The sequence below is a fragment of the Xyrauchen texanus genome, chromosome 44 (assembly GCF_025860055.1).
Source record: "Xyrauchen texanus isolate HMW12.3.18 chromosome 44, RBS_HiC_50CHRs, whole genome shotgun sequence".
Classification (NCBI taxonomy): domain Eukaryota; kingdom Metazoa; phylum Chordata; class Actinopteri; order Cypriniformes; family Catostomidae; genus Xyrauchen; species Xyrauchen texanus.
In genome coordinates, this window is record NC_068319.1 from 9806350 (window position 1) to 9823482 (window position 17133).

Here is a 17133-nt window from a genome sequence, read left to right on the forward strand (position 1 = left end):
ACTGTGATGTAAATTCTTCACAATTTAAATGAATGTTCTGGGTTCAATTTAAGTTAAACTCAGTCGACAGCATTTGTGGCATAATGTTGATTACCACAAAAAAAGAAGCAAAATAGAATAACATTTTTTGGGTTAAGGGAACTGTCCCTTTAACAGTACAACTAAGACAACTAATATTAAGGACCGATTCGGTCGTTGATCGCCATCTTGATAGTGAAAGGAGGCAGAGAGCGGAAAGTAGTTTTCCCAAAATTAAAAAAACAGTACGGATATTTACAGATGAATCTGTTCACAGAGACACGGCACAAACAAAGCTCTGTTGTCTGCTACAGACCTCAGGGCAGGACTATTTTAACTGGAAAAACATGAGGATTTCACCACTTCACAGGGTGATTAGCCAAAGAGCAGCCCACTGTTAATGGAAACTGTCCGTTCCGTCCTGGGGTCTGAAGAAAATGAAAGCCTTTTTTTGCATTGATAGCTCTTTACCTACACTGCAAAGTCATAGATCAGCAACTAAAGCCACTGTTAATAAATGTATTTGCATGTAAGTGGCATGTATTTTAAAGATAGCACAAGCTCATTTAATTACTCATAAAGAAATTTGTTAAGTTTTAAATGATTTAATTGAAATTGATCAAATTGATTAATGAAAATTAAGTCATATGTATGCAGACACTTTTTGGGTTGTCAAATTTGACACAATTTGGTTGTAAAACATCCATAGTTGTGACATCAAGGTGAACTGACCTTGAGATCAGTTGGGTAAGTAGCATGATTTATTTACAGATGCCACTTGTTTTGATATTTTGTATCTAATGCAATCAAATGCATACATTTTTAAGTTTGACTTAAACATCCAAATATTATTTTGGGCCAATGTAAATGACAATTGTGCTTATCAAGGAATGGCTTTTGACAAAACTGAATCATTGTTATGTGAAAAATGTCATACGCAGCGTGCAGTCGGATCTAGGGCAATATAAATTGAGGGATGTTGAACAGTGCAGGCAAGATGGTTAGGTGAAAAAAATCCTGCACGAGAGACCTATTTTGAGTCCCTGTTAGGCATTGAACTGTCTGTCTAAACCAGTGAGAATGTGGAACATATGCAGCCATCATAGTGCAGCCATGCCAGACAGAATGACCTGAAGCAGATGGCATAGCATAAAGTCACTAACAGAGCATCAGTAGACTTACTAGCTATATTCACAATTACATATACACACACAAACAAATAAGTCTTTACTAAATGCAATGGGTGATGTCACTAAGAGTGGGATTAAAAACAAGCTTTAAAATGAACTCCATATGTATATCCAAACATGAGATTAACACCCTAATCCCTCTGAGAGATTTATGTTGACATATGAAACTTGGGAAACCTAAAGGCAGATAAACTATATTCATTTAAGGGAAGAAGCTGCAGGAAGAATTGTAAAAATTTGAGATAATTATGTTGCAAAGAAAAAATCACAAAATCAGGAGATGAGATAACTATGTTGCCTGATATTACATACCATTTGGCTCATATTCTTTAGATAATGCAGAACAGATAATGCACCATTATATGCAGGAGAGATCTTCATGAACTTTCCTGATGCTTCTAAAAAGGTCATGATGACAGAGTGCTTATGTCTTACTTTCCATCGGTGCAAAACACCCTCGGTGAAAAGATGTTCTCTGTTAGGTGTTGTTTAGCTAATTACCCACACTCCAATGAAAACAAAAAAAACGTTGCTAGGGCAACCTCACTAGGTCAGGCAATGGTGTGCAATTGTAGCGAACACAAGTTGAGACAGTCACAATGTCGGGGAAAAACTGCTTTATTAAATAAAAGCAGGCAACAGTACAAAACAAGGGCAAATCCAGCGAAGAATGGTCAGGGTGAGCATTAGGTCAAAAGCCGGGGAATCAAGATATAAACAAGGGGGCAAATGCGGGAGAGAGTAGTCAAAGGGAGCGTGAGGTCGAAGCCGGGGAATCAATATACAAACAAGACAAGCGAGAGGAAAAGACAGGGGAACAAGGGGGGCTGGCAAGCTAAGGGGTAAACGAGAGGAGTACAAAACTAGACGAGACTAGCGGGGGGCGAAGATGCGGGGTAAACTAGAACAATAACCAACACAACAATTTATAGGGGAAGGTGCAGGTGTAAACAATTTAAGGTGATGAGACGAGTGCAGGTGAAACGAATAAAGGGGTGATAGAGACGAGTGCAGGTGGTCATAATGTTCTGGCCATTGGGAGCGGGCATGTGAGCCCGAGGAGGGAGACCTGCTACGAGCATGAGAGCTCAGTAGGAGCAAAACGCAGTGGAAGCTCGAGGGAGCAAAACGAGCGTCGCGAGCTCGAGGGAGCAAAACGAGCGTCGCGAGCTCGAGGGGCGAACGAGTGTGGAAGCTCGAGGGCGGAGCAGCGTGGAAGCTCGAGGGGCGGAGCGAGGGAACGGGGTTTGTGACAGTACTCCCCCCTCTAAAACGGACGGCTCCTGACGGCCGCACTCGGTTGCGAGGAAGTGGTGCTGGACGAACCCAACAAACAAAAAACCCTGAACAGACAACCAACAAAACACACAAACAAAATTGAGGGCGGTCCAAGGGGCACAGAGGGAAATGAGACAGTCCATGGGGTCAATGGGCAGTATCAAGGCAAGGTCTGGGGGAACATAGCGGACAGGCGGGTGGTCGGGAGATCTAGGGGGCAGCCGTAGGGCAGAGGCTGGGTCAGGGGGTCTGGAAGGCGACTGGAGGACAGGGACTGGGTCCGGGGGTCTGGAAGGTGACCACCGGACAGGAACAGGGTCAGGAGGCCAGGGAAGAGGCCACAGGACAGGGAGAGTGTCAGGGGGCCACCGGACAGGGTCACAAAGTAAATATGTGATACAAGTTTGTGTCTGTCATGTTTTTATATGAATGTAATTTTACACATTTGTGACTATTTGTCTTGAACTTTGAATTATTGTCTTTGAGTGCATATTGCAGCATTTAACTTCAGATTTTCATTTTACAAGTTTTCATATCAGTGCTGTGAGTGTAAATTTTAACTTACTTTTAACTCTACAAGCTCTCGAGTTTTGCAACCAATTTACCTTCATAAAAAAGAGGGGCGTGGTGAAGAGAGGTGGTAAGGAGTTCTAAAATGGACTCTCAAATATGTAACTATTTCTTAATCTAACACTTTCATTTCATGCATTTAAAAATTACATATATAGTCATCTTTCTATATTATAAAATGTGTAAATAAGGCTTGTTAACGTATGCAGCAATGTTTTCATGTATCAGGACCACCATGCTGGGATGTGCCAGTCAGTAAGTCACATCTTGCAGCCATATTCTAAAGTTATTCATCATATTCGTTAGCAATGACACATAACAACAAACAAACACTCAGTTCAAAGCCAATGTTATCAGTCACAATTATCAGAACACACAAATATAATGACAACAAGTGTAAAAGTATTTTACTCATACATAGATTTTATTACAGTTCACATTTTAAATGAGCTTAAAAATCATGCTTACAATAATATATTGCTTATGTCGCAGAAACACTGAATGGGTTAGAAAATACTGAAACGTGAATACAAAAGTAAAAGTATAAATTTTGAATAGCTTGTTATTAAGTATTCTACTGTGCTTTATAAAAAACTTGTGCAGGTGCAAGCATGCTTTAGAAGGAATTCTGGTAAAGCTGAAAGAAACACCCAATGTCTAGGGATAGGTCTTAAATATTGTTCAGTCACACTGTGCTTATTTCAAAAACATGCTGATATTTAGTCTGAAATATTACTATATTTACCTACAGAATGCAGCAATTAAAGGAATACTCTGGCTTCTATACAAGTTAAGCTCAATTGATAACATTTGTGGATTGATTTGATTTTGATTACTACAAAAAATAATTTTGATACTTGCCCCTCCTTTGCTTTGAAAAAACAAAAAAACAAATTTGGGTTCCAGTGAGGTATTTACAATGGATGTGAATGGGGCCAATATGTAAATGTTAAAATACTCACTGTTTTAAAAGTATAGCCACAAGATATAAACAATATGTGTTAACATGATTTTAGTTTGATAAAATCAAAAGTCAACAAACCCTAAACCTCTAAAATGATTGAATGATTTAAACAACTTTACAGCAAAATTATAACTGTAACTTCGATTTATGCTTCTTTTTTTAAAGAAAAGGACGAGTCAAATTGTGTTTTTTTTTTTTTTTGGTGGTGGTGGTGGTGGTGGTGGTAATCAACATAATGCCTCAAATGCTGTTGATTGAGCTTAACTTGTATTGAATCTGGGAAATTACTTTAAGAATTATTGATCTATTGGTTAGTCAACCAATTTTCAAGTGCTTTACAGCCTACATACTTGGCAATTTAAATCAGACTGAATAACAGACATAATTGCAGTCATGATGACAATTTGGTCTCCGTAGACAACAATCCACATGTTTTGCTGTCAGATAGCACCTGTGACTTAATCTTTTCTTAATACAACAAACCTTTCAGACATTTCATTTTGACACCAATATTCACATCATTTCTGTTGTATTACTCTTAATCTGATAAATGGAATTAAGCTGATTCCTAAATGCTTCAAAAATAATATCAGATACACAATCGTAAGCTCAGACATGCATATAACAAAACTATTAAAAACAAATTGTTTAACACAGTGTCAAACAACATTCTTGGCATTATGTGGCTGATGGAAACAAAATCTGCAATAGCAGAACCATCCGGAATCACTAGCCGCTCTCTGCTGGTCAGTTGAAGTAGTACACTCTCATTGCAGATCAGTTACTACACTCATAATTATAGAGAGCGGTCAATCAAACTAGCATGAGGATTCTTATTGAATCTAAGGCCACGTCCACACATTCATTTAGTTACGTTTTCACCTCGTATCCACACTAAAACAGCATTTTCCTCCACCAAAAATGAAGCCTTTCGAAAAACCTCTCTATTACCGCATACCAGGGCCGTTTCTGAGAATATGGGGGCCCTAAGTGAAGAATATGGGGGCCCTAAGTGAAATCCCAAAACCTCCCAACCCCTTAAATGGTCAGGCTGCATTTCTCCTCCTCTTCTTTTTTATATTTTCCACTCCTGATTTGTAGGTGCGCTTCATGATGATAACTCCTTTCTAGCAACAACTCTGTCCTTGCAGTTACATTCTCCATTCCCTCTCGGGCCACAATGGTGCCCCCTTTAACTGTCAACTTGATCCATAATAGCTGCCTGAGTCTTACTCACAGCTTTTAGTGTATTTAATAACAACAACAATAAAAAAATCGACCTTAATTTGCAGGGCCCCCTGGTGGCTCGTGGGCCCTAATTGGCTGCTTATACCGCTAGCTAGAAACGGCTCTGCCACATACTTTGGAACGTGAATACAGATTAGTGTGGGTGTGGACTAAGCAGAAGACAAGATTTGCCTTTTTTCAGTTTATAAACATAATTAATTACATTAAACTGTAAGAAATCCAATTCTGTTACATTTTAAATGATGGGTACACATCATTACATTTATATCATACTGAATACAAATTCAGCTTGTCTTTGGTATGCTGCACTTCCTTCTGGAATTTTCCTGAGTAACAGGGAGGCACAATTGGTAAATAAAAAATAGCATTAACAGCCACAGTGCTTTTTGGGGCACAACAGTTCCTGTCCACATTTTCAGCAGTCTGAGTTCCGTTTTTCCAATTAATTTTCTGCCTAGAATTTATATAAAATCCTTCATTAAAAAGTTGTAAGCCAGGAATCAAACCAGGAAATCCTCTACCAAATACAATGTGAAACAAACAAGTTGAAAACGAATGGCTTCAATGGAAGCATATACCATCCATAAACAACCTCTGAACTCATGGTGTGTCTCTCTTTAAATGTTTATAAGTTATCGTTGAAAATCTATTCGTTTATGGAAAAAATGAATGGGATTTTAACATCCCGGAACCAGACTGTTGCACGCTATACCCTTATACAAACCAGTGCCTAATAGCTAAATATTTAGATATTTAATGCACATGCGCATACATGTAAGGCACTTTGGGAAATATAATCTTATCATATAAACAGATACAAGGTATTTTAAAGATTAAAAAAAGTGTTTAAAGTAGAAAGGGCTACAGCTTAATACTGCTGAACAATATCACGACCACCTGATATGTTTTTTTAGAGTCTGTATGGCACATCAGTAACATTTTATCTTTGGTGTCTCATTTTAATGAATGATGCAAAAAGTGATCAATTATTTCTTTGAGGTATATCCAGGTCATAGCTTCATGAAGAGTTTGCAAGTGTGCAGAATGGTTATAGAGACCATAAGGGTGATTCTTATTTACTGAGTGCTGTCCTGAGTCTGAGACTTGGAAGTGGTTAAAATGGGGTAGAATAATAAAGCTGTTATAAAGTACCTTTGAAGTCTTACCTCTGAAATCCCAGACATTGGTGGATAACACACTTAAATGCGTTTCCAAAATACTTCATGGATGACTGCAAAATATTCAGTCTGCACTACTGGTTTGATGATCAGTACTAATAAAAGTGAATAGTTTATTAAAGAAACCTCTTCAGAATGTTGAAAGTGCTGGACCAGGATGCATTCAGCAGGCAGGGCTGAACTCTGAAGGTCACTTTGAGCTTGTAAAATGTTGTTTAATAAAGATGAGCCCTACTCACACCAGGAAGTGTGTATATCCCTCTGCTCCAGTGACTATAACATCCATCCAGATTCTCATGGCCTCTGGAGATGGAGCCACCATGTAATAAACCCGATCATGTGTCTTTACACTGAACGTCAGGGAGGGATTAGGGCTCTGAGACAATATAAGAGTGTGCAAGATTTATTATGCAGCAACATTCTATAACATGAGTGAGCACTTAGATCTGTGTTTGTAAAATCAGTGTAAGTGTGCTGCAGCTCACCTTGTGTGCGTTCTTTAGGTGGTCATAATAAACTTCCTCTATGGCTTGGAAATAGATCACACCTTTCATTTTGGTTTCATGTTTATCTGGAGAAAAATATAAAAAATATATTGTGGTTACTGTGGTGTTTTGACAGAAAAGTAATTTGGTGAAATTAAAACAGCCTTTGTTAAATACTAGTTAAATAATTAGGTATAATAATACAATGTAAAATGAAAGTGGTGTATAAAAGATAACATCTTTCAGTAGTAGATTTGCAGGTCAGGGCTGATGACAGCAGTGCTGATGCTGTCATCATCTTCCGTGGTCTCTCTAAAGGACACAGATCATTACTGCCCCCTTGTGGTATAGACCAGCACTGTACGTAATAGTTGGAAATGTATTTTGCATTGCTTAATAAAACAAGTCCTTCACTATGCTGCACTATGTAAGATTTCTTTAGTTACAATTAATAAAAGTCCATTATTATGTGAGTTCATAAAAAAGTAATGTTTAAAATACTGGCCTGTTTACATAATGCCCATAAGCTCAGAAATGAAGGGCCGGCTACTGTGTCGCATGTGTGTCAGCTGGGGAAGCTATGGTGGTTCAGTCAGTTGCAGTTCAGGACAGCAACGGCAGGACATTAGTCTCCGAATGGAGTTTTAACTGTTAATTGTCGGCGAAGTTGTTTATTTGCAATAATGTGTTTTCTGGGAGGGTTGATGAAGCTTATATTGGTTGCCATGCTTTAACCTCCTGCGACCTAAGTGTCACTGATGTGTGTTTTTCATTTTCCTTTTGATTTGTAACCAGTAGCACCTAATAAACAAGTAAAAAATAATAATAATAATAATAAATCTAGAGCAAATAGTTTCCCTAAAAACTTAGGTCCACATATATGGACAGAGGGACTATGTTGTGACTAAAATTTACATAATACAAGCTATAGAAAGTTTTTCATAAAATTGTTTATGTTTCCAGGAGTGTTGGTTATTCATGTTTTTGAGATGTTACAGACGTCAATTACATCAGACATTAGCATAATTAATTCTGATGCAAAGTAATGGCCAGCATCATCCAATCACTGCCAACCATGTTAAAATAAAATTATGCATTCTCAATGCTGAATCTATGTACTGGTTACCATTGTCACATGTCTGCCAAACATGTTGAGTGGTCAAAACATCATCTGCACCCTGAAAATTAACTTTAAATAGGAAGTTTGTATTGAATGCCCTTGGCTACATAGAGAGCTATAGGATGCTCCCTTGCTCCCTATTTAGTGAATAGCTTAACCTCTAATGTGCTGTCTGTCTGCACTGGTCTCAGAACAGTTTGAAAAGCAGCTTTTTTTCATTCTAACTTCATATAAAGCCTCCATTTTCCATTTTTTTAAATGCATCCATTGATTCTCAATATGATACTGTACAGTGAATATGGGATATTTTAACTGAAACTGAGCATACAGTCCACAAATGTGGTCATTGTGTTTAAAAGTGTGCCGTTTCACGACAAATCACTCAAATAAAAATAAATACATTTCAGATTAAACTAAAGATTTTGAGTCAAACAGGTTTCAATGTATAAACTTAATTAGGTTTCTTACAAGATATAGTTTTGATGGCGTTTCAACCAAACACAAACTCCTCTGCGATCACCGCCATGTTGTTTAGTCACATGACTCCGTACGTCAAAATTTGAACCCTTTACTAACAGTACAGAGTCTCCTGAACTGAGATCAGTCAGTCTAAATGAAATAAAATTTTGCATTGTAGTACAAGGTTAAAGGAATATTCCGGATTAAATATATCTATGGTCTGCTGTCAATTAAAACTGAAAATAATGTCAACTCATTCCCCAGTTTGTAAAAATGAACAAAAAACTTTTCTGAAAGGTTGATTCAGACAACTTTACTGCTTTTTTCCACCTAAAGAATAAATGTAAGTGCTTTTAAACCCTCCATAACACTTGTCTGCTGGACTAACATGGTAATTGCATTACTGTTAACATGCTTTCCATGTGTTTATACAAACTGAGGGAAAATTCAGCGTTTTATTTTCTGTGGTAATTGACAGCAGGCCACAAGTTATATTTAACTCCTTTAAAGATTAGTTCATGTTATTACCAGCATAATATGCCAGTGTCCTGCGATTGCGGTCAAAAACGAACCACCGCTTCTTCCAGGTTTTAATTTTTCCACCCATTTTGACCAGGAACCCCCTGCAGGTCTTCTCGGTAATGGCCAGGTGAAAGCAAGTTTCAGGATGGTGACCAGCCACCTCGATGTGACCTCTCAGGTCAAAGTCATCCTTTCTCACTGGCAAGTAACGTGTCAATGGACGAGACTGGAGACACAAAAGGCAAAGTTCAGGTAAAGTCTCAACATGTCAGTACATAGTAATGTGTGTGTGTATTCCCTTCTGAAAAACAGCAAAAAAAAGCTTGCTAGTCAAAGCTGGTTTAGGCAGGTCTAGGGTGTCTCTTAGCCTGGCCATGCTGAAAAATGGCCATAACTCAATGAAAACCATCAAAACAGACAAGCCTAACCAGTATGGCCATGCTGGAACACCAGCTAACCACCCTAGGCTGGATTAAGCTGTTTTTTTTCCAGCAAGGTTAGTAGAGAGTGAGAGAGGAAGTCTAATCATTAACTACAGTAGTATGACAAAGAATCTACAACTGCACACACTCCCTCAGATTTGCTCAGAGGTTGTTTTTGCATTATGTTAAGTGCCGTGAGATTAGTCTTTGCCATTATTAGTCATTTCCACATCTACTTATCTACATCTCTCTCAACCTCTCCCTCTTTCACAGTCTCCCAGAGCTTCACCTCTCTCTCCACAAGTTTCTGTCTTCTGTTTGTCTCTTCCTGCAGTCTTCTCTCCAAGTCCTCCCTCCTTCTCCTCTCGTCCTCAAGAGCCTGCCTGCGGAACTCCATCTCTTGCTCCTGTGGTGGATAAACAAATTAACAAACATGTCGACCAAAACAATGGCTATTTGTTATAAGCAGCCACAGATGGAATGGAACTTTTTTCACATTTTCTGCACAGATATGGGGGAATACCTGTGGGATTCTGAGAAATGCATTTCAGTATTGCAAAATAGACTCCATGTGAGCTAGTTAAAAACATGAGGGAGAGATCTTTGCTTAGTAGGAAGAACTTGAGTTACCCTGTGCTCCAGTAGTCGGTTCTTCTCTGCTTGAGCCTCTCTCAGCATACGTTCCATCTCCTCTATTTTTACCATATTTGCTGTGCTGGCACTGTGCAGACCACACAAACAGGTTTAGTGACACAGATTCAAAGCTAGGTTAGCATTTTTAAGTCTTTAAGGTCCTAATAAGATTTATCTAGTCAAATTAATTAAAAAAAAATATTTTTTTTTTTGAGATTTTAAACCTCATTTGGCAGTGTGTTCAAGAGCATCTACAGATTCAGCTCCTTGGAGTGGCTTTGGAATGCAATACAAATTCCAAAGACAGGATATGTGTATATCTGAGCTAGTAATTGCAGACTCTTGTCTATTCAACTTCCTTATAAACAATAATAAATTCACTTATAGTGAACATAGAGTACACAGAATAAAGATACACACATACACACACTTACACACTTCTCACTTGACAGCATGTTAACATCAATGGTGACAAGGCCTTGATTTACTTTATAAAGCTGCCTTCAAAGTGGATTTTAATGTTGGTTTAAAAGCTTTAAATTATTTTATAAATATAAAAAAGCCTATCTTATTGTCCAGCAAATATCTGTAACATGGGAGTCAGAATAGATGCTTAGTTACCAAGTGCAAAAAAGCATATGTTGAGCCAATCATTGAGCTGAAATTCAAAGAATACAGACCTCTTATCTATGTATAGACTATAGTCCTGATCATTATTGAAATGCCTCATAAGCTAAAATCCCTTATTTCTGGTCTTACGTGGAAATGTTGTCAGGTGAACAGGCTGAAATGCTGGTCTCCAGGCTTTCTGTACTGTCTACGCTCTGTGTGTCAAAGTTGTGTCCATTATCCAGGTAACGGTTTAAAAACGGTTCCAGGTACACATTTGATTCAGAAACCGTCCTATTGGACATCTCACTGAGTCTCTGCCTATCATCATTAAGATACAGCTGTCCTGCTGCAAGAACAAGAGAGAGAGAGAAAAGGATTTTCATAACATTATTTACTATTTACTCTAGTGTATTAGGTTTTCTACATGTGTTTATGTATGTGTGCTTTGTGATGTTTTAGATTATTCTGTTATAGATCATTTTTATGTATTCATAGTATATACAAGTGTTGGTTTTAACATTTAAACTACTTTAAGATGAAAATGTGCCACTTTGGCTAAATCTGGCACATTTTTATCCCTGTGCGATGTTATTTAACGTGTGCTGCCCAATAAACAAATACACATATAGAAATCTGATATGTAAAACATATACTGGATGTATGTTCATGTATGGCTTTCACTGATATACAAACGTCACATGCTTGCAAATACATATAGGTATATTTCATACAACAAAAATATATATTTTATAACATATTTTCCTAAATAATATTAGTACATATTAGTATATATTATATATTCAGATTTATGACTATATTTTCAGATTTACGTTTACATTTTCAGATTTATAACTATATTCAGTTTTACATTTATATATTCAGAATTATATAAATATATTCAGGATTCATAACTATATATTTGGATATACAATTATATATTCAGAATTTATAACTACAGTTGAAGTCATAAGTTTACATAGAATTAGGTTGAAGTCATTAAAACTAATTTACTTAAGCACTATATTGCAAAATATAGTTTTGGCAAGTCGTTTAGGACATCTACTTTGTTCATGACATGAGTAATTTTTCCAACAATTGTTTACAGACAGATTGTTTCACTTTTAATTGACTATATTACAATTCCAGTGGGTCAGAAATTTACATACACTAAGTTAACTGTGCCTTTAAGCTGCTTGTAAAATTCCAGAAAATTAGGTCAAGTCTTTAGGCAATTAGCCAATTAGCTTCTTATAGGAGGTGCACTGAATTGGAGGTGTACCTGTGGATGTATTTTAAGGCCTACCTTAAACTCAGTGCCTCTTTGCTTGACATCATGGGAAAATCAAAAGAAATCAGCCAAGACTTCCGAAAAAATATCTGGATCATCCTTATTTCCAAACGCCTGAATGTACCACGTTTATCTGTACAAACAATACTACGCAAGCATAAACACAATGGGACCATGCAGCCATCACACCGCTCAGGAAGGAGACGCATTCTGCGAAAAATGCAAATCAATCTCAGAACAACAGCAAAGGACCTAGTGAAGATGGAGGAAACAGGTTCACAAGTATCTATATCCACAGTAAAACTAGTCTTATGCTGAAATAACCTGAAAGGCTGCTCAGCAAGGAAGAAGCCATTGATCCAAAACCGCCATAAAAAAGCCAGACTACAGTTTGCAAGTGCACATGGGGACAAAGATCTGACTTTTTGGACAAATGTCCTCTGGTCTAATGAAACAAAAATTGAACCGTTTGGCCATAATGACCATCATTATGTTTGGAGGGAAAAGGGTGAGGCTTGCAAGCCGAAGAACACCATCCCAGCCACACTTTGCACTTCACAAAATAGATGGCATTATGAGGAAGGAAAATTATGTGGATATATTGTGCAGCATCTCAAGATATCAGCCAGGAAGTTAAAGCTTGGTCACAAATGGGTCTTTCAAATGAACATTGACCCAAAGCATACCTCCAAAAGTGTGGCAAAATGGCTTAAGGACAACAAAGTCAAGGTATTGGAGTGGCCATCAAAAAGCCCTGACCTCAATCCCATACAAATTTTGTGGGCAGAACAGAAAAAGAATGTGCAAACCTGAATCAGTTGCAAAAACGTTTAACCCAAGTTAAACAATTAAAAGTCAATGCTACCAAATAATAACAAAGTGTATGTAAACCTCTGACCAACTGGGAATGTGATGAGAGAAATAAAAGCTGAAATAAATCATTCTCTCTACTGTTATTCTGACATTTCACATTCTTAAAATAAAGTAGTGATCCTAACTGACATAAGACAGGGAATGTTTTCTACGATTAAATGTCAGGAATTTGGAAAAACTGAGTTTACATGTATTTGGCTAAAGTGTATGTAAACTTCTGACTTCAACTGTATATATATATATATGATTTACAAGTAAACATTTATATTTACAATTATACAGTGTACTTAGATTTATACCTACACATTCAGATTTATAACTATATTATATATATACATAGAGAGAGAGGTTGAGAGCTGGATATTCATATAATGTTTGTATTTAAACTCTAACAATAAATTATCTGAAATATTTTAGAAATAGGAATATTTACATCTTTAAAACTTTGAATTGAAAAGGTTTAAGTGTAATATTGTAATAAGTGTGTATTAGTGTATTACCCTTGAGTAGTCGGCGAGTGTCCAGGTCATGGGAGGTGGCCGACAGAGTGCGGGGGAGTACACTACTGCAGCTAGAGCTTTGAGACAGTGGCATATGGGGCTACAGGATTAAAAGAATAGAGAGAGAGAGAAAAAGAGATTTGTAAAAGGAAGCCTTTTCCACATGCCGAAAATCTGGAAATGAGCACAGAAATGATAACATACTGATAGTTCTTTTAATATACCGTATATGTGTGCCGTATTTGATGTCTGACCTTGGGAGACAGACTGCGACTAAGTGTGGAGTTGCTTATGGTCCCGGAAATCTGCCTCTCTCTCTTACGGGACACTCCGCCCTCACTCTGCAGAGCTCTGCCCTCCTTACAGCCATTGCTCCGCCTCCTCTCCTCCAGAGAGCGAAAATGCTGGAACATTCAAACAAACAGATAAAATAAGAAGTCTTTCAGAGCCTGTCTCAAAGCTCTGTGCTTGCTTTCAAAACTTCAAGCAAACTTTGCATTACCTCCTTCATGGACACAGGGTTAAGAGGGAAGGCCTGACCACCTGTCAACTCAGTGTATTTCCTCTCTAAAGATGATAGGTTCTCCCGTTCCTGCAGAGAGATTAGTAAAAAAATATCTATCCAGTGAAATATATAAGCATTGATATACACACATTCCTATATGTATAAGCAGATCCTTACTCTCTGCAACATATAAATGAGGGTTCTCTTTTCCTTCAAGAAGTTTTCCTTTTCCCGCTGTGTCTGCTGGGTTATCTGGGTTGACTGCATCTTCAGGGTAAGAAGCCTTTCCTTCAATATAGGCATTTTGTGGGAGGAAGAATAAATATCATTATAAAAAGCTCTTTGTACAAACTCAAATGTTGTGCAACACAATGACATGTGTTTTAATGTATGCGAACATGAATGAAGTGTGAGAGCTGCAGTGGAAGGAAAGATTTCGGACTGTTCCGCTCACAAAGCTATCGTATGGATACATGTTCGAAACAACATGAGGGTGAGTACACTATGACCGAATTTTCATTTTTGGGTGAACTATTCCTTTAAAAATAATCATGCATAAAGCATACACACCTTTCGAGTGACAATGGATCTTTGATATTCTGCAATCTCTCTGAGGAGCTGCTGTGTCTGTGACTCTTTTTCTTCATCTTGACGGCTCTCTTTTTCCAGCTGCTGAAACTCGAGATCTTCGTAACGCTTCGTCTCGGCTTCCAAGGCTTCAGTGTCCTATACAATGTTGAAACTTCAACTTACAAAACCAGCTATAATTCAGAGGATTGCACAAAACAGACAAGAAAAAAGCAAAACTAAACTTAAAAAGATAGTTCACCCAAAAATGAACATATTTAATCTATTACTTTTTTCTTGCATTGAATACAAAGCAGGCCTCAGTCACCATTCACTTTCACTCAGAGGTGTAGTGGTAAAAAAAGAGGTGGGTAAACTATAAATTCTGGTGGACCACGACGTGGTCACCCGGTAAGGTGGGCCACTGCCTACCGGTGTATGTGTATCCTGATGACATCGCTATAGGCTATCATTTGATGGTACTACCAAGGGTATCACTGGTTGTTCCCTCATCATAGGTCACACAATCACTATTCAATTCATACATTAATCTAAGTTCTTGTTAAAGAGACCCAAGAAGGAATAATATGGTTGAAATCTATAAAGTTTACTAAATGACAAAACAGAGAGAACAAAAATATTTAAGAGAGATAGAGAGGGAGGCTTATATCCAGGGCTTCCAATGCAATACTGTACATAATGATTAGGGATTTGGGATTATTTTCATAGTCGATTAATCTGTTGAATATTTTCTCGATTAATCAATTAGTTGTTTGGTCTATAATATGTCAGAACAATGTGGATCAGTGTTTCCCAAAAGCCCAGGAGGATGACGTCCTCAAATGTCTCGTTTTGTCCACAACTCAAAGATATTCAGTTTACTGTCACAGAGGAGAGAAGACACTAGAACATATTCACATTTAACAAGCTGGAATCAAATAATTTTTGCCCGCCACAATATCAACGCTGACCGTCACACATTGATTTTCGATTTATTTTTTATTTTTTACTAAGCCTATTTAAAATCGTATTTGATTGCAGAGAGCCGTAGTGCATTCGCTCAGCACTAGGCTACCTCTCGCTCGTCCTTCTCTCTCTCTCTCTCTCTCACCCGTACCTCTCGCGCTCTCTCTCCGACATGGAACACCGCTGCATAAATCTGTCCAACACAGCACTGTCAGTTATTACTTATTAGCCAGCATGCAAGGAGCCTAGCTAATAAGGAGAGCTAAGTTATTGTTCGAATACAGCTGGATTTTTGAGGTCAGCACGCTGGTAGTAGTCAATATCGATGCACGCGCAGGGGAAACACTGGCAGCAGCACATTATGAAAGACTTCGTCTTAGGTTTAACAACCTATGAAATTAATAATGAACAATATGAAACTAAAACGACATAAGCTTAATTTAAAATGGCTTAGGAACTATCTATTTAGAGGTGGATAAACGCAATTTAGAGGTGGATAAACCCACTTTGGAGGTGGGTAAACGCTATTTCTGAATTTTGGGAAGTGCGTAAACGGCATTTACGTGCGTTTAGCCTCCACTACATCCCTGCTTTCACTGTATGGAATAAAGATGCAATCATTCTGCCAAGCATGTCCTTTTGTTTTCACCAGAGGAAAGGAAGTCTTACAGGTTTAAGAGCAAAATGATGACAGAATTTTCATTTTTGTGTGAACTATCCCTTTAAAAGCTAAAACATTTTGGTTACAAAGCAAAGCTAAAACACACAAGGAAGAAAGGCCTACCAACAAGAACAAACGGCCTCTCAAGAGCTGTTGCAGAGAGGAAAGAAAGAAGAGAAAGCCTTTGTCAGAGAGGTAATGCTGGTCTTTAGGGCATCAGAAGAACAGACAGAAGAATAGGTGGTAGCACAGGTGGGCGCAGGTACAAGGAGAACAAGGTATCTGACTGACCCTGGATAGCTGATTCTGGAGCTGCTCCTTCAGTGCTTCAGGACAGGTGTCCAACTGGATCTTCTGTTCTGAAAGCAGCTCAGCTAGCCTCTCTACTTTTACTCTCTCAGCCTCCAACAGGGCTTTGTCCTACAACACCGCAGTATCGCAGGGATGTATATGGATGATGTACACAAACAGAGCACACAAATATGACAGACAAAGAAGAGATAGGGCAAGGCTGGGTTAGAGCAAGGAAGAGATTAAGTGGAAAAAAGATGTAGGTTGGGGGAAAAAGTATATTTTCCCTTATCGGAGACCATATTAAAGCATTGAGATCAGGGTGCTGGTATCCCCCAGCAGGCTTCTTTACTAGCTTAACTAGTAAGACTTGTCTAGCATTTTGCTATGCTTGTCCACCAGCTAGCTAGACCAGCACCAAACCAGTACTAACCATTATAAACCAGCCTGGATTTTAAGCTAGTCTTTTCAGCAGCATAATGTTTGTGCTCAATCTTTGATAATCTAGGCGTAATCTTTGCAAACACATCTGTTACTCAGCTGCATTTACCTGAGTTTGATTGTTTTGAGTGTTTTTCTCCATGTTGCCCATTTTTTCATTGAGCTGTTCCAGTATTTCCTTATCACTCTGTAGTTGAGACACCTCTGCTTCTTGCTCACCATCCAAGAGAGCCCTCTCTACCTCCATCTGGAGCAAGACAGAGGGGGAAAGTCTTTATTGACTTTAGTTCCTCATTGAGGAATAAACTCATACACTTAAGGGAGCAAAGTCAAGCAGATCGA

At 38.1% G+C, this 17133-nt stretch overlaps 1 protein-coding gene across 3 annotated transcripts in view; it reads right to left on the reverse strand.

Annotated features, from left to right (window-relative positions):
* Positions 1-4201: 4201 nt before the first annotated feature.
* Positions 4202-17133, reverse strand: part of LOC127636883 (pleckstrin homology-like domain family B member 2) — a 30360-nt gene continuing 17428 nt past the window's right edge. The window contains exons 6-18 of one of the 3 annotated variants that reach the window (XM_052117666.1): positions 16901-17038; positions 16351-16479; positions 14436-14591; positions 14043-14153; positions 13863-13952; positions 13585-13764; positions 13361-13460; positions 10847-11045; positions 10085-10175; positions 9744-9860; positions 9039-9258; positions 6932-7017; positions 4202-6822 (exon numbers count right to left, since the gene is read on the reverse strand). In XM_052117666.1, coding sequence (XP_051973626.1) covers positions 6682-6822; positions 6932-7017; positions 9039-9258; positions 9744-9860; positions 10085-10175; positions 10847-11045; positions 13361-13460; positions 13585-13764; positions 13863-13952; positions 14043-14153; positions 14436-14591; positions 16351-16479; positions 16901-17038 — 1758 coding nt within the window. In that variant the 3' untranslated portion in view covers positions 4202-6681. The remainder of the gene's footprint in view (positions 6823-6931; positions 7018-9038; positions 9259-9743; positions 9861-10084; positions 10176-10846; positions 11046-13360; positions 13461-13584; positions 13765-13862; positions 13953-14042; positions 14154-14435; positions 14592-16350; positions 16480-16900; positions 17039-17133) is intronic. The other 2 variants (XM_052117668.1, XM_052117667.1) reach the window with 2 other exon arrangements.